Genomic DNA, 27,773 nt, shown 5'->3' on the forward strand with positions numbered 1-27,773 from the left:
CCCCCGAAACAGTCTCGTAATCTTTGAAAGCTGAAATAAGATGCTTAATGTTTGATATTTTCTCTTTGCAAAAGATGAGAATATCATCTGCTTATAAGAGATGGGAGGGAACCGTGATGTTTAAAGGCCCGTGCATGCGATCCAGCTTTTGCTCAGCCACTAACAAAAGAAGTTTTCTACCAAGGACCTCTTCTGCCAAGCAAAACAGAAGCGGAGATAGCTAAAATAATATTTAAAATTAACTATGTAAAATAGTGTCTCATTTCAAATGTAAAATATCTTAAAATATTTATAATTAATGGCTTTGACAAATTTATTTCATAAACTTTAAAGAGACATTTACTTTTTAAACTTAAAAAAAGTATTATAAAAAATAAAAAAGTAAAAGGTTTCTTTCTAACTCCTTTTTTACTTCCTCACTTCCTTTCATGTTAAGCTAAAGAAGACCGGGACTCATTGGTTTGACTTGAATCATTCAACAAGTAAGTTCCTCACAAATATTTGTTATCTTTTTCTCCTTTCTTGTTTCTCTTTTTTCAGACCTATTTGCTTTTTCTGTGAAGTCTTAAACCACCTCACTAAGTTGAGTTCTTCAACCAGGTACTTCTATATTATTGACTTACTTTACTAAGCTTGTTAGTTTTTTTGTACAATTTCAAAAGAATAATGAAGTTACACTTGCAACAAAATGGTTTCATTCAAACAGAAAATGAAAATAGAGATTTGATTATTCACATGGAAACCATGTTACAAACTGTTGAACTTCCCTTAGTTTCACGTTGTTGTATATACAAAGTACCTCAAAAAATCCGAAAACTCAACCAAGAAGCATACACTCCAACCATTCTTTCCATTGGCCCATTTCACTATGGAGACAAAAGGTTAGAATCAATGGAAGATCTCAAATTGAGGTACCTCAAGAGTTTCCTAGAAAGAACTCAAAAGGGGTTAGGAGAATGCATTCAATACATCAAAAAATCAGAAGAAATCATTAGGTCTTGTTACTCAGAAGCCATTGAACAAACCAGTGATGATTTTGTTAAGGTTATTTTAACCGACGCTTGTTTTATAATCGAGTATTTTCTTCGGTCGCTAGAGTGGCCACAAGAAGATCCTTTGTTATCCAAACCATGGTTGAGGTGTGATGTGAAGCTTGACCTCATATTACTTGAAAATCAGCTTCCTTGGTTTGTTCTTGAAGATTTGTTTAACTTGACAGAACCAAGTTGCATCGACGGTGAGGTTTCTTCGTTTTTCGATATTGCTTTTTGTTGTGAAAAACGATACCAATAACAAAGTATAATAGGGAATTAGAGAGGAGAATAAGAACACAAGGATTGGTTATAACTGCTATTCTTTTACTTTCTCTTAAAACAAGATTACAAGTTTACAAGAATAACAAATAACCTCTCTCACCCTAAATTAGGATTTGCAGCTTAGCAATGATGAAAGACTAGTATGCTATTTATAATAAAACCTAACATACTAACTAATGGGCTTTTTCAGCAAGGCCCGTTACACAAGTCAACTTAATAAACAAGCTAACTTAACAAATTAGGGTTTAAACACTAAAACCTAATTTAACATGCTAACAACCCTAGCATCTTCGACACAAGCATGTGAACAACCTTCGACATCATGCTTAACCCTGTCGAACCAAGAAGCTACCCTTCGGCCATACTAGAGTTCGATCCAAAATCTCACAAATCTCCACCTTGGATCTAACTCTACAACATCAAGGGAACAAACTAGCTTTCTTCATGCAGCTTTATCAGCTGCATACAGTGGAAAAACTTGCAACTCGGCAATGTCTTGGTGATCATATCAGCAGCATTGTCTTCAGTCGAAACCTTCAGCACTTGGACTTCTCCACGCTCGATTACTCCTCTGACGAAATGCAGCCTCACATCAATGTGCTTAGTTCGCTCATGATAGGCTGAATTCTTCGACAGGTGTATTGCACTTTGACTATCACATTTAACAGTGATACCTCGACCTTGAAGTTTCAGCTCCTTCGCAAAACCTTCAAGCCACAATGCTTCTTTCACAGCTTCAGTTAATGCAATGTACTCCGCTTCAGTGGTTGATAGAGCAACAACCTTCTGAAGTGTTGCTTTCCAACTAATTGCTGTGCCAAACATAGTGAAAACATATCCAGAAATAGATTTCCTGGAATCCATACAACCTGCATAATCAGAGTCGACATATCCTTCGATTACTGCTTTACCATCTTCACCCAAGGCTCCACCATAAATTAGGACTCTATTCAGAGACCCATTTATGTACCTTAAAATCCACTTCAATGCTTGCCAGTGAGCCTTTCCAGGATTCTCCATGTACCTGCTTACAAGACATACTGCGTAAGCTATGTCGGGTCTAGTACAGACCATAGCATACATCAAAGAACCAACTATATTAGCATATGGGATGCTATTCATATAGGCTATTTCGACATCAGTACTGGGACACTGATCAACACTCAGCTTGAATTGAGGGTTTGTTGGAGTCACAACTGGCTTCGAATTCGACATACCAAACTTTTCAAGAATCTTCCGTAGATATGCCTCTTGAGATAGACATAACTTCGACTTCTTTCTATCTCTTCGAATGTCAATTCCAAGAATCCTGGAAGCAGCTCCCAGATCCTTCATATCGAACTCCTTATTGAGTTCAGCCTTCACCCTCATCACATCTTCAACATTGTTGCTTGCTATGAGAATATCATCCACATAAAGTAACAAAATAACAAATGAATTACCAGGTCGAAATCTGAAGTAAACGCAATGGTCGAACTGACTTCTAATGAAACTTATGCGTGCCATGAACTTGTCGAATCTCCTATTCCACTGTCGAGGAGATTGTTTCAGCCCATACAAAGATCTCTTTAACTTGCACACATAATCTTCCTTCCCCTTTTCGACATACCCTTCAGGTTGCCTCATCAGGATCGTTTCATCTAGATCACCATACAAGAACGCAGTCTTCACATCCATCTGTTCCAGTTCAAGATCGAACTGTGCCACCATGGCAAGCAACATTCGAATGGACCTATGCTTCACAACAGGAGAAAACACATCATTGAAGTCGACACCTTCTTTCTGAGTGAAACCCCTTGCAACTAACCTTGCCTTGTATCTTTTCGACGTCACTCCTTCAATTCCTTCCTTAACTTTGAAAATCCATTTACAGCTGACTAACCTTGCCCCAACAGGTTTCTTGATCAGTTCCCAAGTATGATTATCATGAAGAGATTTCATCTCATCATCCATGGCCTTCAGCCATTCAGTCTTATTTCGACTCCTCATAACTTCCTTATAGTCTCTAGGTTCTTCGTCTAGAACCTCACTTGCAGAGATTAAGGCATAAGCTATAAGATCTGCATATCCAAGTCTTTGAGGTGGCTTGATGACTCTTCTCGACCTATCTCTCGACAATAGGTAGTCATCGTCAGTTTCCTCAACTTCAGCATCTTCTGCTTCTTCTTCGACTTCATCTGGGATATGCAATTCAGCATCAACATGCTCCACCTCAACAGGAATCTCTACCTGTTCCAGCTCTTCGTCAGATGTTTCTGTACTTCGACCAACATCATCAGTTTTCTTAAAAGCCATTTCAGCTTCATTGAAAACTACATCTCGACTGGTGATACACCTCCTATGACCTGGCTCTAGGCACCATAGCCTATAAGCTTTGATTCCTTCAGGGTATCCCATGAACATGCATTTCAGAGCTCTAGGTTCGACCTTGTCTTGCCTAATGTGAGCATAGGCTACGCAGCCAAATACTCTCAGTTTGTCGAGATCTGGTGGATGTCCCGACCAAACTTCTTCAGGTGTCTTCATATCTAACGCTGTCGAAGGACATCTGTTTATCAGATATGTTGCTGTCGAAACAGCCTCAGCCCAGAACACCTTCTTTAACCCCGCACTAGTCAACATGCATCTGACTCTCTCCAAAATAGTTCGATTAAACCTTTCAGCCAAACCATTTTGCTGTGGAGTACCTGCAGTAGTTCTATGCCTTGCAATACCAGAGGCAGCACAAAAACTGTCGAATGCCTCATTGCAAAATTCAAGACCATTGTCGGTTCTCAACCTCTTGACCTTTCTGCCAGTCTGATTTTCAACCAGAGTCTTCCAACTTTTGAAATTCTCAAAAGTTTCATCCTTAGTCTTCTGGATGAATACCCATAATTTTCTGGAATAATCATCTACTATGGATAGAAAATACCTTGCTCCTAAATGTGATGGACACCTTGCAGGCCCCCAAAGATCAGCATGGATGTAATCAAGGGATCCATGTGTTCTTTGTATGCCTTTGTTGAACTTCACTCTGCAAGATTTTCCAAGTACACAGGGTTCACAAAACTTCAGCTTTTCGACTTTGTCTCCACCAAGCAGATTTTGTTTCCCTAATTCGACCAGACCCCTTTCACTGACATGGCCCAATCTCATGTGCCAGATTTCTGTCTTCGACAAAGGTTTCGTGGATACAACATTTGTCGAACCACTTACAACTTCAGCCTCAAGGGTATACAAGCCTTGTTTCTTCACGCCTCTCAAGACTTCCTTCGAACCCTTCATGACTCTTAGGATACTTTTCTCTCCTTGGAAAACATATCCTTTCTTGTCGAATTCACCAAGAGAAAGCAGATTTCTCTTCAAATCAGGAACATACCTGACTTCAGTCAACAACCTTATTGACTCATCATGGAGCTTGAATCTCACAGATCCAACACCTGCAATCTTGCAAGCCTTGTTGTTTCCCAGCAATACTGATCCACCATCTTGATCACATAATTCCTCGAACAAGTCTTTGTTTGGAGTCATGTGCCAAGTGCAACCTGAATCCATAATCCACTCCTTCTTAGAGTCACTGCTTGAAACCACAAGAACATCAGATGATTCGAAATCATCTTGAACAATGGCAGCGTTGCCATTATCCTTACCTCCATGATATTTCAAGCGTTCAGGGCACACCTTTCTTGTGTGACCCTCCTTCTTACAATGGTAGCATCGAATGCCAGATGCTTCGCCACTGTAAGTCTTCGACTGGCTTTTGCCTTTCTTCTTGTCGAACTTACCATCCTTTCGTAAGAGTTTTCCTTTAACGGCCAAACCTTCGCCAACAGTCGAAGGTTTATGCTCCTTTCGTTCATTCAAGTCCTTAGAGTACAAGGCTGATTGAACTTCTTCAAACGTCAGGGACTCCCTTCCATACAAGAGAGTTTCTTTGAAGTGAGCATGTGATCGAGGCAAAGAACACAATAGTAACAGCGCTTGATCTTCATCATCGATTTTCACATCAATATTTTCAAGATCAAGAATCAGCTTGTTGAACATATCCAACTGCTCAGCCAATACTTTGTCTTCAATCATCTTGAATGAATACAAAGCTTGCTTCAGGTAGAGTCGATTTACCAGCGATTTGGTCATGTACAAACTTTCAAGTTTCACCCATAACCCTGATGCCGTCGTCTCCTTTGATACCTGCCTGAGAACCTTATCACCAAGGCTCAACAAAATTGCGCTGTGTGCCTTCTCAATCATAGTCGTCTTCTCCGCTGCCGTTAATGCAGCATTCATGGCTGCCTCTCCCTTCAACGCTTCCAAACAACCCTGCTGAACCAGTAGGGCTTTCATCTTCAAGCGCCACAGACCGAAATCATTCACTCCGGTGAATTTTTCAATCTCATACTTTGTTGACGGCATCTTCTCCACGCTCACCGCACCAATTTGTTGTGAAAAACGATACCAATAACAAAGTATAATAGGGAATTAGAGAGGAGAATAAGAACACAAGGATTGGTTATAACTGCTATTCTTTTACTTTCTCTTAAAACAAGATTACAAGTTTACAAGAATAACAAATAACCTCTCTCACCCTAAATTAGGATTTGCAGCTTAGCAATGATGAAAGACTAGTATGCTATTTATAATAAAACCTAACATACTAACTAATGGGCTTTTTCAGCAAGGCCCGTTACACAAGTCAACTTAATAAACAAGCTAACTTAACAAATTAGGGTTTAAACACTAAAACCTAATTTAACATGCTAACAACCCTAGCATCTTCGACACAAGCATGTGAACAACCTTCGACATCATGCTTAACCCTGTCGAACCAAGAAGCTACCCTTCGGCCATACTAGAGTTCGATCCAAAATCTCACACTTTTCACTATTTTAGGGTTCATTTCCTGCAGAGTGTATTGCCTAATGAAACAAGTAACAGCAAGTTCACTATTCAATACTTTCTTGAACACTATCAACAATATATAATGCAACCTGATCAAGTTAGTATGCAATTGCATAACCTCACCGATCTGTTACGAGTATTTTACTTGCCACCCGACATGTTACCGAAGAGGGAAAAACAAACGGTGAAGCATCTATATAGCGCGAGCCAGTTAATAGAAGCAGGCGTAAAACTCCATGTGGGTCAAGATTACCAAAGTGTACTGGAGTTAAAATTCTCAAAGGGTGCGCTTACGATACCGAGATTCGAAGTCTGTCATTGGACTGAGACTCTTTTAAGGAACGTGGTTGCGTTCGAGCAATGCCATTATCCGTTTCAGACTTACGTAACGGATTACACAATCCTCTTGGATTTCCTGATTGATACGAGTCAGGATGTTGATAAACTTGTTGACAAGGGAATAATGATTAACACGTTGGGTGATAGCAATGCGGTTGCTAAAATGATTAACAATCTTTGTCTTAATGTTGTTCAGGAAAATATCAACGGCGGTTATGTTTCCTTATGCAGAAGATTGAATTGCTTTTATGAGGACCCTTCTCATAAATATAAAGCAATCTTTATACATGACTACTTCAGCACTCCTTGGAAGATAACATCTTTTGTTGCTGCAATTGTTCTACTTTTGCTTACTCTAGTCCAAGCCACATGTTCTGTCATTTCATTGTTTTAGGCTTAATTCTTGTACTCTTCATTCTTCAATACTATTGTTTTCTTCAGCTTTTCGATTTTATGAAACTGTATTCTTATATGCTTAGGGCACTACGTCGCTTCTTGATCATTAGCCCAATTGTTTTAGATTTTGAGATGTCTCAAACTAGATTTTGTTTATATAGTGTATTAAGAAGCATTTTTTTGGTGTGATTCCACTGATATCTAAAATAAGCAAACTTTGAGCAATGATGGCTTTCTGATGCTGCATCAGTTCATGCACAAGCTTGACCTTTGAAGAAATTGGATACCTAAATTCTAAGAGAAATATATAAAAAAAAAAAAAAGAACATACCTTGGCATGTAATCAAATGACACTTGGTAATGCTAAAATTGCTTAGAGGTACTTACAGAATATAGGGAAGGTGGTTGATGATATTGAAATTGTTGACAAATGACACAGAGGCAACTAAAACTAGTGCAGCTTGCAGGGTGTATTGGAAGATATGGTTATGGAACCTGACTTAACCAAGGCCTTGGAAGTGAAATAGGGACTCCAGATGTAAAATAAAATGAAAATTGGAGATGTGGGGTATCGATCCCCGTACCTCTCGCATGCTAAGCGAGCGCTCTACCATCTGAGCTACATCCCCATATATGTTGGTGTTATTGTAAATAGTACAATCAAATGCTTTTTTAGGCTCCCTATTTTTTTATCCTAATTTTAAAAATTAATTATTTAGTCTTTCTAATTTAATATTTTAAAGATTTTAATCTTCCGCTGCCATTTGAGTGTCATTTTTTATAATGTGGTAAAATGATTGATGGTATGATTTAAGAGAGATTAGTTAATGTATTAGTATATTTGAAAAAGGCAATGGATATAGGATCTCGCCCATAACACCTTCTTGGTCGCCTGTTTCTTAGTTCGAGAATCTGTTTACTAGATGTGTCGCTCATTTATTGAATACATCGTCTTCCTCTGGAAGAAGTCGCCCAAGGTGGGAAAGTGAGGAAATGGTATGTCCTTATTCAGTAACAGTAAGGAAGGAGTCATTTGACCACGTTCTCCGAAATAATAGTGGATTAACCGTCCACTCATTGTTACACACTGTTGCTTTCACCATCTTTTCACGAGGATGTTTAAGAAAAGCTCAAATATTCCTGTCAACACCATCGTCGGAGGTTTCGCCAGTGGAGAAGAATGCAGTTCCTCTCGGAGAAAGTACGCCTCCAGGTTTTTACACAAACATCGTACCTGCTAACATTGTCAATCGATGAGGATGGACGTTTTCATTCAAAATGACAATGTGGGAAACATATTCTTAATATTTGGTTAGTATGGTAACAAGTACCGACAGAGTTAGATGCTACCTTGGTTAGATATTTTTGCGCTATTTGTTCAAGCTTGATTCGTTCCAAAACATTTGATGAGATTGTGACTTGCATGATTGACTTCCATGAAGAAGTAATTATTGTATTTATGATCTTGTTTGTATTTAATTGATATTTTTAATTATTCACAACTTATTGTTGGTATTTGACATTTAACATGTTGATGGGAAAAATACTTTCAACTATCACTTGCATATTCTCATATTTTTTCCTTCCTATATCAAAGTTGTTTCTTCTACCCTTCCATATATTCTTAGCACCTTTTCTACCTCTTTATCAGAACCCTACTAGAAAGAGTTTATCCCCTTTTGAATAATTTTCTCAAAAAAGTTGTTATAATCAACTGTTTATTTAAGTACATACACATAGTACCCACTTAATATTAGAAAATGAATATCTTCATTCATGATGCTTTAGGAAATTAAATTACAAGCCATGGTTTGATTGGAGGAGAAAAAAAAAAGAAGCATATTTGTTATGGAGCCCACTTGGAAGATTGGCATGGACTATTCACCATTCATTCCAATTTCCATAGAAATTACCAATATTAATCAAACAAGTGCAACCAAACTTCTGTGAAAGTGCTGTAAACTCAAGTCTTGGTCAACTCAGTAATTTCCATTTCCTTCCTCCACTGGCCTTCATATATACATGATTATGTTAATAAGAAGAAACCAGTGAATCAGATCAAAACATGGTTGGAGGGTTAGTTGGAGACAACATAGGATTGAATGAAGAAGTTATCAAGAAGGCATGTAGTTTGTCTTTCAAAGCTCACAAGTCATCAAAGGAACCTTATATTTCTGAAACTTTTAAGACATCCTCGGAATCAGCAACATATCTTGTTATAAGCTTTCCTGGATCATGGGTTGAAGCTGACTGGTTTGTTACAAAACCTTTTGGAGAAACTAAGATAGATCTTGCTCACTTCCCTTTACTTAAAAGTGTTGGTAATGATGAAACTGCTTTGGTAAACCAGGCTTTCTTAAACAGATTCGACCGCTTATTCAAATTTTCATCGATTATATCCGAGGTGAGGTGCTTACTCGCTGTGATGAAATGAAACTGTTTATGAACTAGCTGTCTAATTTGATGTGAAATTTTTGTGTTGCATTGCAGGTGAAGAAAGGTATGGCAGAAGGGAAGCAAGTAGTGTTTACAGGTCATTCCTCAGGAGCTGTTTTGGCCATTCTTGTAACATTTTGGGCCTTGGAAGAGAATCTTAACCAAATTCAGCATAAGTCACCCATGTGTGTTACTTTTGGTTCTCCTTTGGTTGGTAATCATATATTCTCTCATGCTTCAAACAGACAAAACTGGTCTCGTCGGTTCATACACTTTGTCATGAGATATGACATAGTGCCGAGGATTTTTCTTGCTCCTTTTTCTAGTATTGAAAAACTTTTTAGTCCTGTTCTTCAGCTTTTGACTCCGGACGACAACAACTTCGAATCTCAGGATTCAATAAGAGAGAGTTTGAGTTGTGAATTTTACTCGACCGTGATGAGGAATGCAGCAGCTGTTACAAGGCATGTTGCTTGTAATCTAATGGGAAGCACAAATTTGTTGCTGGAGACCATGACAAATTTTGTTGAGTTAAGCCCTTACAGACCCTTTGGAACTTACATTTTCTGCAATGGTAATGGCCAGTTGATTGTGGTAAATAATTCAGACGCCGTTTTACAACTCATGTTTCATATTGCTCAGCTAAAAGATTCGACACAGCTTTCTGAAGTTGCCAACAAAAGCATACTGCAACATCTAGCCTATGAAGCTGAATTAGAGGAGAGTTTTGGAATGCAAAATGTGGTGTACTTAAACAAACTTGATGACCTTCCCTTGTCATCTGGTGATGCTCCTAATACCGATATTGCAGCCGCCTTGGATAGCCTTGGACTGGTCAGTAATTTTTTTTCTCTTGCGCGTTAACATGCTCTCACTAGATATGTCTTTCAATATAACGGAACAGATCTTATATTTCGAGCATAAAGTTAGACTGCATAATTTAGCTAGCTGATATATGTTTTTGCTGAAATTGATCTCAGAGTGTACGAGCACGGCTGTGCCTTAGAGCAGCTGGTGAGTTAGAAAAGCAAAAAGAAAGAAATGAGGAAAAAATAAAAAAGGAGATTCAGGAGAAGGCTGTGCCAAGCATGAGGTATTTGGAAGAGTACAAAGCAACATGTGAGATAAACAAAGGAAAAGGTTATTATGATTCCTTCAAGGTACAGACAGAGACAAAGGATTTCCAAGCAAACGTGAAGAGGCTCGAGCTTGCGGGAGTATGGGATGAAATCATTGAAATGCTGAAGAGGTATAAACTGCCAGATGAGTTTGAAGGAAAAAGAGAATGGATTGAACTCGGAACCAGGTTCCGTCGTCTTGTTGAGCCTCTAGATATCGCCAATTATTACCGTCATTTGAAGCACGAGGACACGGGACCTTACATGAACAAGGCTAGGCCAAAGAGGTATAGGTATACTCAGAGATGGTTGGAACATGCTAACAGGTCGCCAAAAGAAGATGTCACAGAATCCACCTTTTGGGCTGAGATGGAGGAGCTTTGCAACTGGATTAGTAACAATAAACCTTTTGAAGATGTGAAGGAAAGGGTTCTCAAACTTGAGCATGATATTAAAAAGTGGACTGATAAAGGGGAAATAAACAAGGATGTGTTATCAAAGGATCCTACCTTCATAAAGTTATGGGAAACTCTACCTCATCAACACAAATCCACATCCTGCATCTCTACTCTCTTTACTGTTAAAGGATAAATCACCTACCTTTGTGATGTATTCTTAGTATTAGCATTCTCTTGTTTGGCATGACTTGTGATTATACCATCCACATTTCATTCACACTATTGTACTTAATCGTAATTCTGTTTCATGTTTGAAAATTTATAATTCAGTGTCTTTCGCGCAAAATATGAAATACCGGTATGATATGTTAATTTCTATTGAACCAAGTGGTTGCATTCGAGCAATGTCATTATCCGATTCAGACGCTTTTGAATTTCTCAATTGATACAAGTCAGGACGCTGATAAACTCGTTGACGAGTGAGTAATGATTAACACATTGGGTGATAGCAATGCATTTGCTAAATTGATTAACAATCTTTGACTTAATGTAAAAAAACACATAAAATGGAGATGCGGGGTATCGATCCCCGTACCTCTTGCATGCTAAGCGAGCGCTCTACCATCTGAGCTACATCCCCAGATATGTTCTTGTAACTGTAGCTTCTGTTGTGCTATTTTTGCCTACTTTTATTCAAGCCACATTATCCAAAAAAAAAAAGGCAAAATAAAACATAAATTGGAGATGCGGGGTATCGATCCCCGTACCTCTCGCACATCCCCATATATGTTCTTGTAATTGTAGCTTCTATTGTGCTACTTTTGACTACTTTTATTCAAGCCACATTATCCAAAGAAAAATAATGCAACATAAAAGATAAATTGGAGATGCGGGGTATCGATCCCCGTACCTCTCGCATGCTAAGCGAGCGCTCTACCATCTGAGCTACATCCCCACATATGTTCTTATAACTGTAGCTTCTGTTGTGCTACTTTTGCCTACTTTTATTGAGAGAAAAATAATGCAAAATAAAACATAAATTGGAGATGTAGGGTATCGATCCCCATACCTCTCGCATGCTAAGCGAGCGCTCCACCATCTGAGCTACATCCTCATATTTTTTCTACTGACAATAGCTTATTACTAGAGTTTGACCCTAGGTGAAAAAGGTTTGATCAGATATTTTGCTTTCTTGTTGTCTTAAATTATTATAGAACGGCTATTTATATAAGGTATAGTTGATAGGATGAAGTGGGATGTGAAGCCTTAGTGGATATAGCAAGTGTGTCGGGGATGTGGCTCGAGCGTAGTAGGTTTGGACGCCTACCGATAAACAACCTTCTTTGGTAGCGGCACTATTCCTTAGTATAGTTTATCTCTAGCTTCTAGTATATAATAAAACTTAGTTAGCAGAGGTCACTCTATTTTGCATTCCCTCGCGTAAAGGGCTACTTTGGTTCCCCATGCCCATTTTTCAACCAAAAAGCGTTGATGTGTATCATTTTTTTTATTACGTGACATTAATTTCGTTGTCGGGTCAAAAATTTAATATATTAATAATACAAAAATTTAATATATTAATTGAAAATAATACAAAAACTTTCTTCTTCAAGGTTCCCCAAACAAATTAAAAAACTTTAATAATACAAAAATTTAATATATTAATTGAAAATAATACTTCTTCAAGGTAAAACCTAAAATTCAGTCATTGTTTTCTTCTTCAGAACACCTCTTATTTTCTGCAAGCCCTCTTTCGTTTTCTTCTTCAAAGAATATATCAAGTTCTTCCATAGTCATTATTGCCCTAACTCTTATGCTCATTTGTAATGGATTATAAATTTGTGCAAATATTAAGTTCTTTTTCTCATTATAGGAGGAGAAGGATGCAATGTTATTATGGACTAGATTCATCCCTTGTAACTTTGTGGACATCTCAGAATCCAGGTTGGAGGTTCTTTGGTTGTGGGTTATACAAGATACATATAAATCTCTAATTTTTAGTACTATTTGTCTTCTAAAAATTCTTGGTAATTTCTAACTTCCACCTTTTTTATGTTTCATTCAGTTACATGGAAGGAAAGAATGTTCTTTTTTATTGGTATAACGAGAAGATATCAGAACGTTCAGAAAAAGTGATTAACTCGATTTTGAAAAAGGTTAATGAGTTAAAGAAGAAATATGGTTTAACTAAGAAGAGTGACGATGACCTGAAGAAGAAGATCAATTTTTTATAATTATTTTATTGATTCTGTCTTAGTTTTTTATCATCATGTTGATCACAAAAGCATTTGTTTAACTAATGTTGTCATTGTTGTAAGGTTGTATTGTTAATGTTGTAAGGTTATATTATTAATGTTACTGTCAAACTTAATGGTTGTAAGGTTGGATGATTCAAGGTTAATGTTACTGTTAAGGTTAATGTTATTGTTAAAGTTAATGTTGTAAGGTTGGATAATTTAAGATTAATGTTACTGTCAAAATTGATAATTTGTAAATGGTTAAAAAGTTAATTTGTCAACGTTAATGTCAAGACTGATATTTCTCTAATTTGTAAACTGGTACAAATGAAAATGATACTTTGTAAATGGTTAATTTGTAAATGGTATTTCAAACTGCTTGATACTTTGTAAATGGTGCAATTTCAAAAGGTTACACATAAAACTGTCAAACTGATAATGGTACTTTGTCATTACTATCAAACTGATATTTCATTAATAAAAGGTTACACAAAAAAGTTGTAATCCATTACAAAAAGCGACGCATCAAGTCAACATTACTCCAACAAAAAGTGATTCATTATATAAACATTAAACACAAAGAACACTTCAATCAAGTTGTATCTTGAGTCTGTGGCGTTTGTGATCCTTGTGTCAAAATGGTATATATTTTTTTGGTTGATGCAGTCTTTTATTTACTTTTTGCTTGTGTTCAATGTGTTTGCCTTTGCACATTCTTGAATTGTTCCCAAAATTTCTACAACTCTTACACTTTACGGTAGTCAAATTCCTAGGCAACACATTGCTTGAAGTGGGTTCATCATTACATTTTTTATCATCTTTTTCGGTCGATCCAGAGCTCTTATCATGACCGGTGGATGAATTGGCTCCTCTAGAACTGTTGGCCAAAGTCTTGGACCATTGGAAGGTAGAACAATATATGAATATGTTGCCAAGAAGCTTATTTTCTTGTTTACCATTTATAAGTCAGTACAAGCCAAAGTGCATATATTACACAAGTCCGAGCAATATAAATACAAGCCAAAGTGTATATATTACACAAGTCAGAACAGTATAAACACATGCCAAAATGCATGTATTACACAAGCCAAAGTTCATAAAGTACAAAGTCAGTTCAGAGTATAAACGCAAAGCAGATAAGTTCATATCAGTTCAATCAGATCAGTTCTTAACATAATATAAACACAAAGCAGATGAGTCATATCAGTTCAATCAGACCACTTCTTAAAAAATATAAACACAAAGTTGTTTAGTTCTTACCAGTTCAATCAGATCAATTCTTAATAGAATATAAACACAAAGCAGTTCAGTTTAAATCAGTTAAATTAGACCAGTTCTTAACAAAATATAAACACAAAGCAGTTCAGTTCAGATCAGTTCATATCGATTCATATCAAACGTTCTTAACAGAATTTAAACACAAGTCGGTTAAATAACTACCTATGATATTGTGAAATGTATGGATCAACTCTAGCCTTGTTGTGTAAAATACAAAGATAGCATGGACACAAAGACTACACTACGCCAAAATTAAGCTGTAGCAGCGCAGCTACTAAAGCGCTTTTAGCAAAAAGCGCTCTCGTAGGGTTCGCTAAAAACAAAATTAATAAAAAAGGGAAAATGATGAAAAAAAGCGCTCTGGTAGGGGGGGTATGAGAGCGCTTTTAAAAAGCGCTCTGGTAGGGAGGTTGTATGAGAGCGCTTTTGAAAAGCGCTTTGGTAAGGGGGGGGGGGTATGAGAGCGCTTTTGAAAAGCGCTTTGGTAAGGGGGGTTATGAGAGCGCTTTTCAAAGCGCTGCTATAGGGGGGTTTAATGAGAGCGCTTTTTGCTAAAAAGCGCTGGTATAGACCAGGCTATGAGAGCGCTTTTCAGAAGCGCTTTAGTAGCCTTTATTACTAAAAATTAAAAACAAAAACACGCTTCTCACTAATTACTGTTTCTCACTTTCTCTCTTTCGTTTTCTGTTCTGCAACCGAAAAACCCTCCGTATCATCCTCCATTGCCCTTCCGTCCACCACCATCGGTGCCAGCCACCACCGTCGGCGTCCCTCCGTCAGTCGTTCTCTCCTCCGTCGGCGTCCCTCCGTCACTCGTTTTCTCCACCGCCGGTTAGTTTAGTTTAGTTTATATTTCCGTTAGTTTTATAAACTGACTGTGCAAGGTAAAGAAAAACAACTAAGGGTTTACATTCTCAAACATGTAATATGATTTATGGGTTTAGTTTTAAGGGTTTCAACTAAGGGTTGCACTGCAATTTGAGAATGAAGCATATTACATGTTTGATTAAATGTCTTTAGAGTGTATTGTCTTTAGAGTGTTTAATTTTCATTGAATATTTTCTTACTTTTATGATATTTTCTTACTTGAGATTGTGATTGTGTGAGAGGTGGAGCCATTTTTTGAAGGGCTAGTGTAAATATGAATGAAGAAGAAAATCAAATGATGTTTATATATATAATGCTATGTATGAATATATATAAGTTGATAATTTCTTTATTGCTTTGGGAATTTCTTGCATAAACTCAAGAGATCTATGAGATTCTTGATGCTAAGAGATTGTTCTTTACTTGAGATTCAAGTGTCAGTCACAAAAAAAATTGGTAACATACTATTGCAAGTTATATAGGTGTCGGTAAAAAGTGTCAATTTTCTTTATTGAAATGGAAATTTATAATATATTTTCCTTTTTTGAGTCCTTATTATCTGTAAAGTGAGAGTATCTAATTTGGATGGGCCTTATCATCATGGATGAGAAAAGTCATGTTGTCCACAAATTTGCAAAGATGATGCTTTTCTTGCTTGTGTTATGAAGGTTGAACCCAAACTAATAAAAGTAAAAGAATGTTTCTTAATTGAAAAAAAAATAAAGAGGGTGGATTGAGAATACAATCTAACTACTTAATGTGTATAAAGTAAAGGATTAAAAATTTCATATGAAATATTTTCTCACTTTTATGATATTTGTATTTAACTGCATCGTGTGTGTGTGTTTAATTTCACAGTTACTTTAAAGTCTCTGGTTTCTACTTGTACAACGCCGATTCAAACCTACCATCTCCCACATCAAGTCTAACTCAGGTTACTATCCCTTTCTTCTTGCTTATAGTTTGTTATTTTCTGCTTATAGTTTATTGTTTATGGTTCTATTTAATATCAATTTAGTGTCTCTCAACAAATTTTTTGGTTTGTGGACTTATATTACCTTGAAATAAGGTAATGTCTTCTTTAAGAATTCGGGTATTCTGATTAGGTATTCTGACTAGGTATTCTATTATGATGATAGCTATTTATTATCTTGACAGAATTCCTTAGTACCTGATAGAGAAACCAAGAAGCATTTGTTTAGCTTAATTAAGACATGGATAAGACATGGATGAATTCAAACCGATTGTCGAAAGAGTACGAGAAAGGGGTATGGGAATTCGTTGAGTTTGCGGTTGCGCACTCCAAAGACCCGCTTCGAATGTCGTGTCCTTGCTTGGGTTGCTGTTATGGGGGTAAGTTTGGCGGGAATAAGTTGGCATCCCATTTACTACGGTTTTGAATTGATAGAAGTTATACATGTTGGACAATGCATGGTGACAAAAGTAACGGGAATGCTGAGTCGAGTTGTAATAGGAAGTATGCTTCAAACGACGATTGCACAGACACATACGATTGCGATCGAGTCGAAGAGATTGCAGAAGCGCTTGAAGAAGATCTTGCGGATTGTCCCAAAATGTTTGAGAGGTTGGTAAGCGATGCAGAGAAACCGTTGTATGATGGTTGTTCAAAATTCACAAGATTGTCTGCGGTGTTAAAGTTGTACAACTTAAAGGCGGACAATGGATGGTCGGATAAAAGTTTCACAGAGTTATTAGCCCTTATGAAAGATATGCTACCAGAGGATAATGTTCTTCCCAATCGAACGTATGAAGCCAAAAAGATGTTGTCCTCTATTGGCATGAGCTATGATAAGATACATGCATGTCCAAACGATTGCGTTTTGTTTCGAAACGAGTATGCAGCGTTGAATGAGTGTCCTAAATGTGGTGCCCCTCGATATAAGAAAAAGTTGTCTCCTGCTAAAGTTTTATGGTATTTTCCTATAATTCCGAGATTTAGACGCATGTATCGTAGTGAGACCGATTCAAGACACTTGACTTGGCATGCAGATGAAAGAATTATTGATGGAAAGTTGCGACATCCGGCAGACTCACCACAATGGATGAAAGTTGATACTGATTATCCTGAATTTGGAAAAGAAGCAAGAAACCTTCGGTTGTCATTGTCTACTGATGGAATGAACCCGCATGGTATTCAAAGTATCCCGCATAGCACATGGCCTGTGATTCTTATGATCTATAACCTACCTCCGTGGCTATGTATGAAGCGTAAGTACATGATGTTATCTATGCTAATTTCTGGGCCTAAACAACCAGGGAATGACATAGACGTATACTTGGCACCGTTAATCGAAGATTTAAAGTTTTTGTGGGACAACGGTGTGGAGGTTTACGATGGGTATAGGAAGGAAAGTTTCAACTTGAGGGCGATGTTGTTTGGAACAATTAATGATTTTCCAGCATACGGAAATCTATCCGGGTACAGCAATAAAGGTCAAAAGGCGTGTCCCGTTTGTGAAGATGAAACCGATACGACACGATTGGAGCTTTGTCAGAAGAATGTCTTTCTCGGCCATCGTAGATTCTTAAATTCTAATCATCACTACCGTGGGTGGAGAAAAGCATTCAACGGAAAGGCCGAACATGGTACAGCCCCGCCTTTTTTGTCAGGTGATCAAATTTTTGAAAAGGTGAAAGATGTGAGCACTCAGTTTGGCAAGCCTTTTGCACATTCACTTGTCAAGGGTGGGTGGAAGAAGAAGTCCATTTTTTTTGAACTTCCATATTGGAAGTCGTTGTACGTAAGACATTTCCTGGATGTTATGCATATTGAAAAAAATGTATTTGACAGCGTCATAGGTACGTTACTCAATATACAAGGAAAGTCTAAGGATGGCCTTAACATAAGGAAGGACATGGTAAACATGGGAATGAGAACTGAATTGGGACCCGTGACGAAAGGAAGACGAACATATCTGCCACCTGCTGTTTACACTCTATCTAGAAAGGAGAAGAAAACATTGTGTAAGTTCCTCAGTGAAGTTAAAGTTCCAGAAGGCTACTCTTCAGATATTAGAAGACTTGTGTCCATGAAAGACCTCAAGTTAAAGAGTTTGAAGACGCATGATTGTCATGTTATAATGAAACATTTTTTACCAATAGGTATACGTTCTATTCTGCCAGAAAAAGTAAGAAGCACAATAACTAAGCTGTGTTTCTTCTTTAGGTCAATTTGCAGTAAGGTGGTCGATCCCGCGATCTTACCAACATTGCAAAAAGAGATAGTTGTTACTTTATGTGATCTTGAAATGTATTTTCCTCCCTCGTTTTTTGACATAATGGTTCATCTAGTCATTCATCTTGTGAAAGAGACACAATTGTGCGGACCAGCTTATATGAGATGGATGTACCCTGCTGAACGTTATATGAAAATATTAAAAGGGTACGTGAAAAACAGAAGTCGATCGGAGGGTTGTATTGCCGAACGATACGTTGTTGAAGAAGCGGTTGAGTTTTGTACTGAATATCTGTCAAATGTTCAATCAATTGGACTCCCCAAATCTCATATTGTCGGAAAAAAAGAAGGAAAAAGGCTAATTGGAAATAAAGTTGTGACAGTATCAATGGTCGAACGGGATCAAGCGCACTTGTATGTTCTGCACAATGAGATTGAGGTTGAGCCGTATGTTGAAATGCACAAGGTTGTTCTCCGAGATTTAAATCCAAATAGAAATGAGAATTGGATAGTACGAGAGCACAATCGAAGTTTCATACCGTGGTTTAGGGATCATATTTATTCAAAGTATCGTTCAGATCCTGCTTCAGTAACAGAAAGGTTGAGATGTTTAGCCTATGGTCCAACTGTAATTGTGCTTTCTTATAGCGCATACGCTATTAATGGATACACATTTTATACCAAAGAACAGGATGATAAAAGTACTATGCAAAATAGTGGTGTTACCTTGGTAGCTGAAGCAATGCACATATCAAGTGCGAATGACTTAAATCCGAAATTTGCAAATTTGTCATATTTTGGGGTTATCGAGCGCATTTTGGTGTTTGATTACGCGAAGTTTCAGATTCCTGTATTTGGTTGCAAGTGGGTTGAAAATAATAGTGGCATACGAATGGATAAGTCAGGATTTTTGCAAGTGGATCTCAATAGGGTAGGGTACAAAGATGAGCCTTTCATTCTAGCCTCTCAAGCTAAACAAGTGTTCTATGTCAATGATCCGACAAGTACGAAATGGTCTATAGTGCTTTTATCTAACAAAATAGTTGATGAAAACATTGAAGATCAAGGTGATATTGGTGTTGGCATTGAATCTTGTACAAGAAACGATCAAAATGAGAATGAATCTTGTACTAGAAATGATCATAATGAGGGTATTTGGATCAATCCAACCGTCCGCGTTGTTAAGAGACGCGTAGAACACAATCCTACCAAGAAAATAAAGAGACGTTAGTGATAAAGGTAATAGTATACATATTCCGACTAATTTGTTTTATTCAATTTGTACCGATTGTTTTAATCAATAGTATAGTACTTATTCAATTTTGGTGCATATTCTCGTTTTGTACATAACTTTTGAACCATGTATCCGTTTGTCGACTTCTTTACATGTAACTATACTATTTTGACGATTCCGGAGCTGCTCATGCACTTATCTTTACATTTCGGGACTGTTTTTTTATCGGTTTTGCTTCTGCCCGTAATCAAAAGTCGGTCTTAGGGTCTGAATTTCGGAAAACCGGCTTTATTTTTGAGTCCGTGGGGACGTTTTACCATAGCCATGTAAATTTCGTTCAATTCCGACAACTTTCTTTTTTGACGCTTATTTTGATTTGTACCGATTTCGTTTCCGATACACTTGTACATGCATGGTTTGACTTCCATTTGACTTGTATAGATTGTTAGCTTATTAATAGTGTACTAATGTGCTTTAGTTTGTTTGATACAGGTTAAATGGCTCCGGATAGAGATGCTCCACCTGAAAACTCACAAGAAAACTCACAAGAAAGAGATAATCAAGAAAGAGATGCTCCGGATACAAATGCTCCACCTGATACTGAAGCAAAAGAAGTTGCACGAGGCATCACCATTATGAAGGGAATCATTCGACATAGAGACCAAGGATTAGTATACCCTTTGGAATGGAATTCTGAATTACAGCCAATTGGTCCTAATTCTGCAAAGTTGACAAGCTACATTGGTACACTTGTTCGTATGCATATTCCAGTCTCCGTAGCTAAATGGAATCTAAAAAGCGAAGACTTGGATGCGAAAAAAAAAGCGATTTGGGAAGAGCTTCAGGTATATACCATATATGGTTGTTGTTATTATCTTGACGATAAATTGTTTACATTACTTATACTAACACACTATGCGTATGTTTTTTTGCAGAGGACTTTTGACATACCAGGTGAGCGTAGACGCTACATACTTAGTTTGGCCGGAAAAAGATATAGAGGGTGGAAAGCTTTTTTGACAAATAAATATCTTAAGGATAAAGATGGAAACTTTCTTGAAGAGGCGCCGGGACGGCCAAAAAAGTATGAGATCTTCATTGATGAAGAAGATTGGGTTAAGTTTGTAAATCAAAGAGATGAAGATTTTCGGAAAAGGAGTGTCACAAATAGCGCGAGAGCATCAAAACCCGCATATCCATACAAAAAAGGGCGTTTGGGATATGCACGCTTGGAGGATAAAATTGTAAGTAAATAGAAATGCGTTTTAATTAATTGTCTAAATGTGTTTTATTTGACGATTTTATCATTTGTGTCAATGCATAGTTAGAGGAGACTAAAAGTGAGGAAACCTCACTTCCTGTACATGTGTTGTGGAGGGAAGCTCGTGTGGGCAAGAATCAAGCTGTCGATCCCGAAGTTCAGAGAGTTTTTACTGAATGTGTAAGTATAATACCGTGTCTTTAATTAAATCAAATGTTTTTTAATATATAAATGATTTTTTAATGTAAATGAATTACAGGAGACCTTGTCGCAATCGACATCCACCGGTGAGGGGAGCGTACTTAGTAGAGCACTAGATGCTCCTGAGTATCCCGGTCGGATGAGGGGTAAGGGTCATGGTGTGACTCCAACCTCTTTTTACAAGAGTCCTAGGAGAAGAAATCCTACCAATGAAGAAGTGTTGCAAAAGTTGCAGGAATTGCAAGCACAAGTCTCTGAATTGCAAAGAGATAAAGAGATGTATATGAGAGAAAAGTGCAACACTTCATCGGTGAAAGAAACTAGTGATAAGGCTAGTATCAACTATCAAAGGAAATTTCTCGAGATAATTATATTTTTTTTTCCTTTTAAATTGTTCTATTTTATTAATGATAATGACTTTATATTTACTATTGGTTTAGGGCATTTCATCTTGCCAACTATACTTATCGGAACCGAATTATCGACTAGTTGGCAAGGGAAAAGTGCACAACACTTTGGGAGATTTACTTCACCATAGACCGCTCCCGGATGGACACCTGAAAGTATCGGTGGATGTTGTAGTAGATCATGATGCGATGCTACCGGTACCTGACATGGTCTCAGAGACGACATTGCTGCGAGATGCAATAGGATCATTTGTTGCATGGCCCTCGGAGCTCATTACCATTAGTGATGAGGTATATTGAAAACGATTATGAATCATTTAGTTTTCGAATGTCAATTCTAAACCGTTTATTAATTATTTTTTACATTTTAATTTTAGACTGCTCCTATAAAACCCGCAATTAAGGGTAAAGGGATTTTACAGGAGGAGGAGTCTGTTGCATCACTAAAAGAGGTACATTTAAAGTGTTAATAATTAATCTGAATCTAAATCTGCATGATTTTATATTTTACCTAACTTATATGATTTTTAGGCATCCGCTCGGGAGTCACAACAAGTGACGCAGCAAGTTCGTACCGTACCACCCACTGGTCCTCCGAAGCAAGCGGCAAAAAAAGGCGGTGCTTTTGTGCCTCGATACCGGTCGACGCTCGCAACAATGGTTGATATGTCCGATTTGAAAGATGGTGCTTTACGTGAAATCGATATGGATGAAAGTGTCTTCAGTATTGAATTCAAGTCACTTATTACAATTGATGACTTGGAGGAGATTTTTAGGCATGATCAACTAGGCGTCAGTAACATGCACTCATACATCCGGTAATATTCACTCATCCGATATATTATTTAATTAGTCCCACAATATAATTTATTTACACATTTCAATGAAAATAATCTAATGTTTATTATGTTTTTATTTAAGGTTGTTGTATGACAGAGTGTTGCGCGGGAATCCATTGTCTAACAGATTCCGTTTCGTGTCTTCCGCCCATTGCAGCGGAATGGCAATTGCTTCGGAACCGGAATCAGTTAGACAGCGCTTAGTCGATAGATTCATGTCCACCGGCAATACAGAAAGTCTGCATCTTTGGGCGTATAATACCTGATCAGTTCATTTTGATGCACATTCCTCTATGGTTGTACTTATACATTTTCATGGTTTGCTTGTCTTATTTTTGTATTTTATAATGTTTTTATATTTTAAATTATTTTTATTGTTATTTGATTTTCGTATTTAATTTTCAGCTTTAACAGTCTGCACGGAAACGATCATAACTGGAGTTCCAGAAGTCCGATTGAGGCGTTCTAATAATCGACGGAAAGCTAAGAGAAAGAGCTACAATTCTTATGTTGGAGTCGAAGTCAGAATCGGACTGTAGAAGAGCCAGAAAATTCGTTGAAGTTGCAGCACTAGTTATAGTTAAGTTTCGGGTCAATTAGTTTTGGGCCTGGGTCGTCTGTTTGACCCAGCTGGATTGTAAAACGGGTTGTGCTATTGTCCCTTAGGTTAGCAGCCGCGGTACAGTAGCAACCATCTTCCATTCACGAAATTTTCCAAGCTTTTGACGATCCTGTAATGGAGAACTAATCCTAAGGGCTAATCTGCCGAATTCGAATTCCACAAAACTTTGAGGTTATTATTACTTTCAATTTAATTCAGTTCCTTTCCAATTTGTTATATGATTTCGTTTGCTTAATTCGTTCTTATAGAATATATTGGATTTAATTCGATTGATGCATGTTCCTTACTTTAATCGCGTTTAAACTTAGCTTATTCGTTAATTCGCGCTATCGATAACCGTTTGCTTAATTCGGTGAATCGTTTGCTTAATTCGGTGATTAGGAACATAACTCGTGTAGTATTGTCGACGCTTGTTTCATCAATATTGCAATCGAATAGGAATTGGTTCCGCTTAGGGAATTGAAATTGTAATAATCAATGATAAGTTGGAAGTAGAACCGGTAGATTAACCTGTTATAATCACTTATTTCAAAATAGCTTATTTTCAGAATCACTTTTGATAATCATTTTTTTCCGACCAAACCAAACCCCCCCTAAATCTATTTACCTTTGGTTAATAATCAACGAGAATCCTTGTGATACGATACGCGAGTCACTTGTCGCTTTCTACGGTTTTTTTCAAAACTACTCGTTTTTGATCCGCGCGCGACAGCGGATCAAATTGGCGCCGTTGCATTCTGTTTTTCAAATAGAGTTACTTTCTGAAAATGTTGATGATACTTGTACTGATTTGTTTGCAGATGATTTTCCATCATTGTCTGGTTTTGATGATGTTTACTCTTGTGATGTTTGTACTGACACTAAAATTTGCTCTGTTTGTGCTGAAATTGAGGTTGCCTTGCAAGTTGATATTCTTACTACAGATGAGGTTGCAAATGAATTTGTTCATGTAGATGAAGCTCTCGACACCCCGGCTGCCCGGATCAAACCATCCATTGAACAACCACCTTCCCGGGAGCTGAAACCAATTCCTCAAAATCTTAAATATACTTATTTAGAGATGAATGAAAAACTTCCGGTTATAATTTCTTCTAAACTTTATTTTGATCAAGAAAGTAAGTTTTTACAGGTTTTGAAGAAGCATAACAAAGGAATTGGATGGACCTTGGATGACATTTATGATATTAGTTCATCCATGTGTGTGCATAGGATCTCACTTGAAGATGCAGCAAAAGTAGCGAGGCAGCCCCATAACCTTTGGTTCCTTGATGTTGTGAAAGATGAGAGCACCTTCACGTGCCCATTTGACACTTTTACTTTTAGAAGAACATTCTTTGATCCTGGAATAAAAGGCGAAGGAGCTAAACCACTTTTTAAGGACGATGAGCGTTACCGAAAGCTACTCCATGAGAGCTCCACTTTGGAAGAAGAGAATATAGAAGACCTCTCTTTGGGAAAGGCAGCTTATGTGATCACTTATCCCCCTTGACTACTCGGGTGTGTTCTTTCCTTTCTCTCACTCTTATTTTATATTAATGTTCTTTCATTGAGGACAATGTATGTCTTAAGTGTGGGGGAGAGAATCATTTATTTGTTTTGTTTTCTTTCAATTTTTTTTTGTTTTTGTTTTAATTTCAACCAATAAAAAATGCATCTTCTTGAAAGTTCACAAGATCGGTATCGTTCTAACACCGTAAGTCTCCTGCATATAGACTGATTTGAGTCGAGTTTGCGGAGACGTGGGAAAAATTCACAAGATCGGTATCGTTCTAACACCGTAAGTCTCCTGCATATGGAAATCAATTTGAATTTTTTATTATGTTTTAGCCTTAAATTCTCATTCTCTGACAGCTCTTGAGTAGTTTATTTCAGCAGTCGGCACCATCTCTCACACACTTTACGCAGGAAGCCGATGAATATAAGTGAATGTTCCGAAAAGAAAAGAAAAAAAAGAGAAAAGAAAAAGGTAATACACCTTCTAAGTTTGGTGATCCTCACCCGGTCACTTAACCCAACGGTTGTGTAATCTTAAAAAAAAAGTTTTCAAAACTCTTTGTTAGTTGGTTCAGCGGTTTCTGGTGCTGAACTTGGTAGGGAGGATTACGGTCCGATCCCCCGCAACTACATCTAAGTAAGCAAAGGGTTATGCCACGCAAGTACCGGAACCCCGTGCAAAAGGATCAGAGTCACTAACCGGTCGTCCTGCTATAAGTGTGTGGAGATAACGGGCTTAATGTGATTGCGCCTGAATGAAAAAGAGCAAAAAGGATGAGTAAGTTAGGCTATGGTATAATAATATGATTTGAATTGGTTTGTGTATTTAGGAGGCTTATGTCTGCATATCTGTGGTTAGTGTTCTTACGATGTCCTTAGTGTGCAAGATTAGTACCTGTCGATGCAAACTTACCCGAAGAAGATTGATAGCCTAGGATGAGTAACTGTTGATGTATTTCTGCTTTCTTTGTTTTGTTTTTCATTTTGCTTGGAGTGCAAAAGTTCAAGTGTGGGGGAATTTGATCAGTTCATTTTGATGCACATTCCTCTACGGTTGTACTTATACATTTTCATGGTTTGCTTGTCTTATTTTTGTATTTTATAATGTTTTTATATTTTAAATTATTTTTATTGTTATTTGATTTTCGTATTTAATTTTCAGCTTTAACAGTCTGCACGGAAACGATCATAACTGGAGTTCCAGAAGTCCGATTGAGGCGTTCTAATAATCGACGGAAAGCTAAGAGAAAGAGCTACAATTCTTATGTTGGAGTCGAAGTCAGAATCGGACTGTAGAAGAGCCAGAAAATTCGTTGAAGTTGCAGCACTAGTTATAGTTAAGTTTCGGGTCAATTAGTTTTGGGCCTGGGTCGTCTGTTTGACCCAGCTGAATTGTAAAACGGGTTGTGCTATTGTCCCTTAGGTTAGCAGCCGCGGTACAGTAGCAACCATCTTCCATTCACGAAATTTTCCAAGCTTTTGACGATCCTGTAATGGAGAACTAATCCTAAGGGCTAATCTGCCGAATTCGAATTCCACAAAACTTTGAGGTTATTATTACTTTCAATTTAATTCAGTTCCTTTCCAATTTGTTATATGATTTCGTTTGCTTAATTCGTTCTTATAGAATATATTGGATTTAATTCGATTGATGCATGTTCCTTACTTTAATCGCGTTTAAACTTAGCTTATTCGTTAATTCGCGCTATCGATAACCGTTTGCTTAATTCGGTGAATCGTTTGCTTAATTCGGTGATTAGGAACATAACTCGTGTAGTATTGTCGACGCTTGTTTCATCAATATTGCAATCGAATAGGAATTGGTTCCGCTTAGGGAATTGAAATTGTAATAATCAATGATAAGTTGGAAGTAGAACCGGTAGATTAACCTGTTATAATCACTTATTTCAAAACAGCTTATTTTCAGAATCACTTTTGATAATCATTTTTTTCCGACCAAACCAAACCCCCCCTAAATCTATTTACCTTTGGTTAATAATCAACGAGAATCCTTGTGATACGATACGCGAGTCACTTGTCGCTTTCTAGGGTTTTTTTCAAAACTACTCGTTTTTGATCCGCGCGCGACAGCGGATCAATACCCGACCAGTAGGGTTAGTTTCTCATTCTTTGTTCATCTAATCTCTGTTTCTTTTGTGTATAGCAAAATTTTCATATAACCTATTGTTTTAATTTATAGAGCACACTGGTTGCAGCTTGCTATCAACCCTATAAGGGAAGTCGTGTATTATCTGAATTCGGTAAATGGTGAATGGACCAATTATCCGGCTATGAAGGACATCGTTGATTTGTAAGTGGGATCGTTCTAAATATATATTCGTGTATATTTATATATTTACTTATTTGTGGGATTGATCTAAACATATGCTTTTATATATTTGTTAATTAGATCAATACAAGTGTTCCAAAGTCAACGGGACGCACAGGTATCCCGAACTAAATCTAACAACATTACTTGGATCCAAGTGCAGTTACATTATTTTTCACAATTTTGCTTATAATATATTTATGCTACTTGATAAAACAAGACAACTATAGAATCTTATTTGTTTTTCTATGTAGTGTCCGCAACAGCGAAACAGTTACGATTGCGGATACTTTGTATTGAGGTTTATGAAAGAAATCCTTCAGGCAAATCAATTAGAGATTCCGCTCACGGTATGAATTTATAACTTAAGATAATTTCATATAATTTATTACATTTAACTAAATATATCATTCATATTATGTTTTTGTTTTGTAGTACCTTGACGAATTCCGTGCTGCTGGGTACCCGAGACTTAAGTTGGAAGAAATAAAAGAGGATTTGTGTCAATTTTATATTAAGCAATTTTTCATGTAGGATTTGTGTCGATTTGAACTATAATATTATCGATGTAATGATGTATATATATATATATATATATATATATAATTTTGGATATTATAATGGTATTATATTAGTATATATATTGTCTTACTGATGGCTGAAATAATATCGTCGAAAATAAATTACAGGTCGAAAATATTACAGGTTGAAAACATATTACAGGTCGAAAATATTACAGGTCGACTGGGAGGATTAAATTACAGGCTGCACATTAAAATACCTCATTTAGCAACGACAGCGCTTTTAAAAAGCGCTCTTAAAGGTCCCCCTACTAAAGCGCTTCTTAGTAAAAGCGCTGCCAAAGATTAATAAAAAAGCATAAAAAATAAAAAAAAAACGCAACATACGAAAGCGCTTTTAGAA

General features: G+C 37.1%; 2 protein-coding genes and 3 non-coding genes across 5 annotated transcripts; 2 read left to right on the top strand and 3 right to left on the bottom strand.

Annotated features, from left to right (window-relative positions):
* The first annotated feature begins 565 nt into the window (after positions 1-565).
* LOC131628907 (UPF0481 protein At3g47200-like) lies at positions 566-6,930 on the top strand. Its single transcript, XM_058899713.1, has 2 exons — positions 566-1,263; positions 6,154-6,930. Exons 1-2 carry the CDS (start codon positions 667-669, stop codon positions 6,928-6,930), a joined length of 1,374 nt encoding a protein of 457 aa, XP_058755696.1. The 5' UTR covers positions 566-666.
* A 558-nt stretch (positions 6,931-7,488) lies between these two features.
* TRNAA-AGC (transfer RNA alanine (anticodon AGC)) lies at positions 7,489-7,561 on the bottom strand. Its single transcript has one exon. It is a non-coding gene; the product is annotated as a tRNA-Ala (tRNA).
* Positions 7,562-8,811: 1,250 nt separating this feature from the next.
* On the top strand, positions 8,812-11,237 carry LOC131628933 (protein EDS1L-like). The gene is made up of 3 exons (XM_058899745.1): positions 8,812-9,336; positions 9,423-10,202; positions 10,349-11,237. Exons 1-3 carry the CDS (start codon positions 8,998-9,000, stop codon positions 11,075-11,077), a joined length of 1,848 nt encoding a protein of 615 aa, XP_058755728.1. The 5' UTR covers positions 8,812-8,997; the 3' UTR covers positions 11,078-11,237.
* A 214-nt stretch (positions 11,238-11,451) lies between these two features.
* On the bottom strand, positions 11,452-11,524 carry TRNAA-AGC (transfer RNA alanine (anticodon AGC)). The gene has a single exon. It is a non-coding gene; the product is annotated as a tRNA-Ala (tRNA).
* Positions 11,525-11,766: 242 nt separating this feature from the next.
* TRNAA-AGC (transfer RNA alanine (anticodon AGC)) lies at positions 11,767-11,839 on the bottom strand. Its single transcript has one exon. It is a non-coding gene; the product is annotated as a tRNA-Ala (tRNA).
* Between the last annotated feature and the right edge of the window lie 15,934 nt (positions 11,840-27,773).

This window comes from Vicia villosa, unplaced genomic scaffold, assembly GCF_029867415.1.
Source record: "Vicia villosa cultivar HV-30 ecotype Madison, WI unplaced genomic scaffold, Vvil1.0 ctg.000493F_1_1, whole genome shotgun sequence".
NCBI classification, from domain to species: domain Eukaryota; kingdom Viridiplantae; phylum Streptophyta; class Magnoliopsida; order Fabales; family Fabaceae; genus Vicia; species Vicia villosa.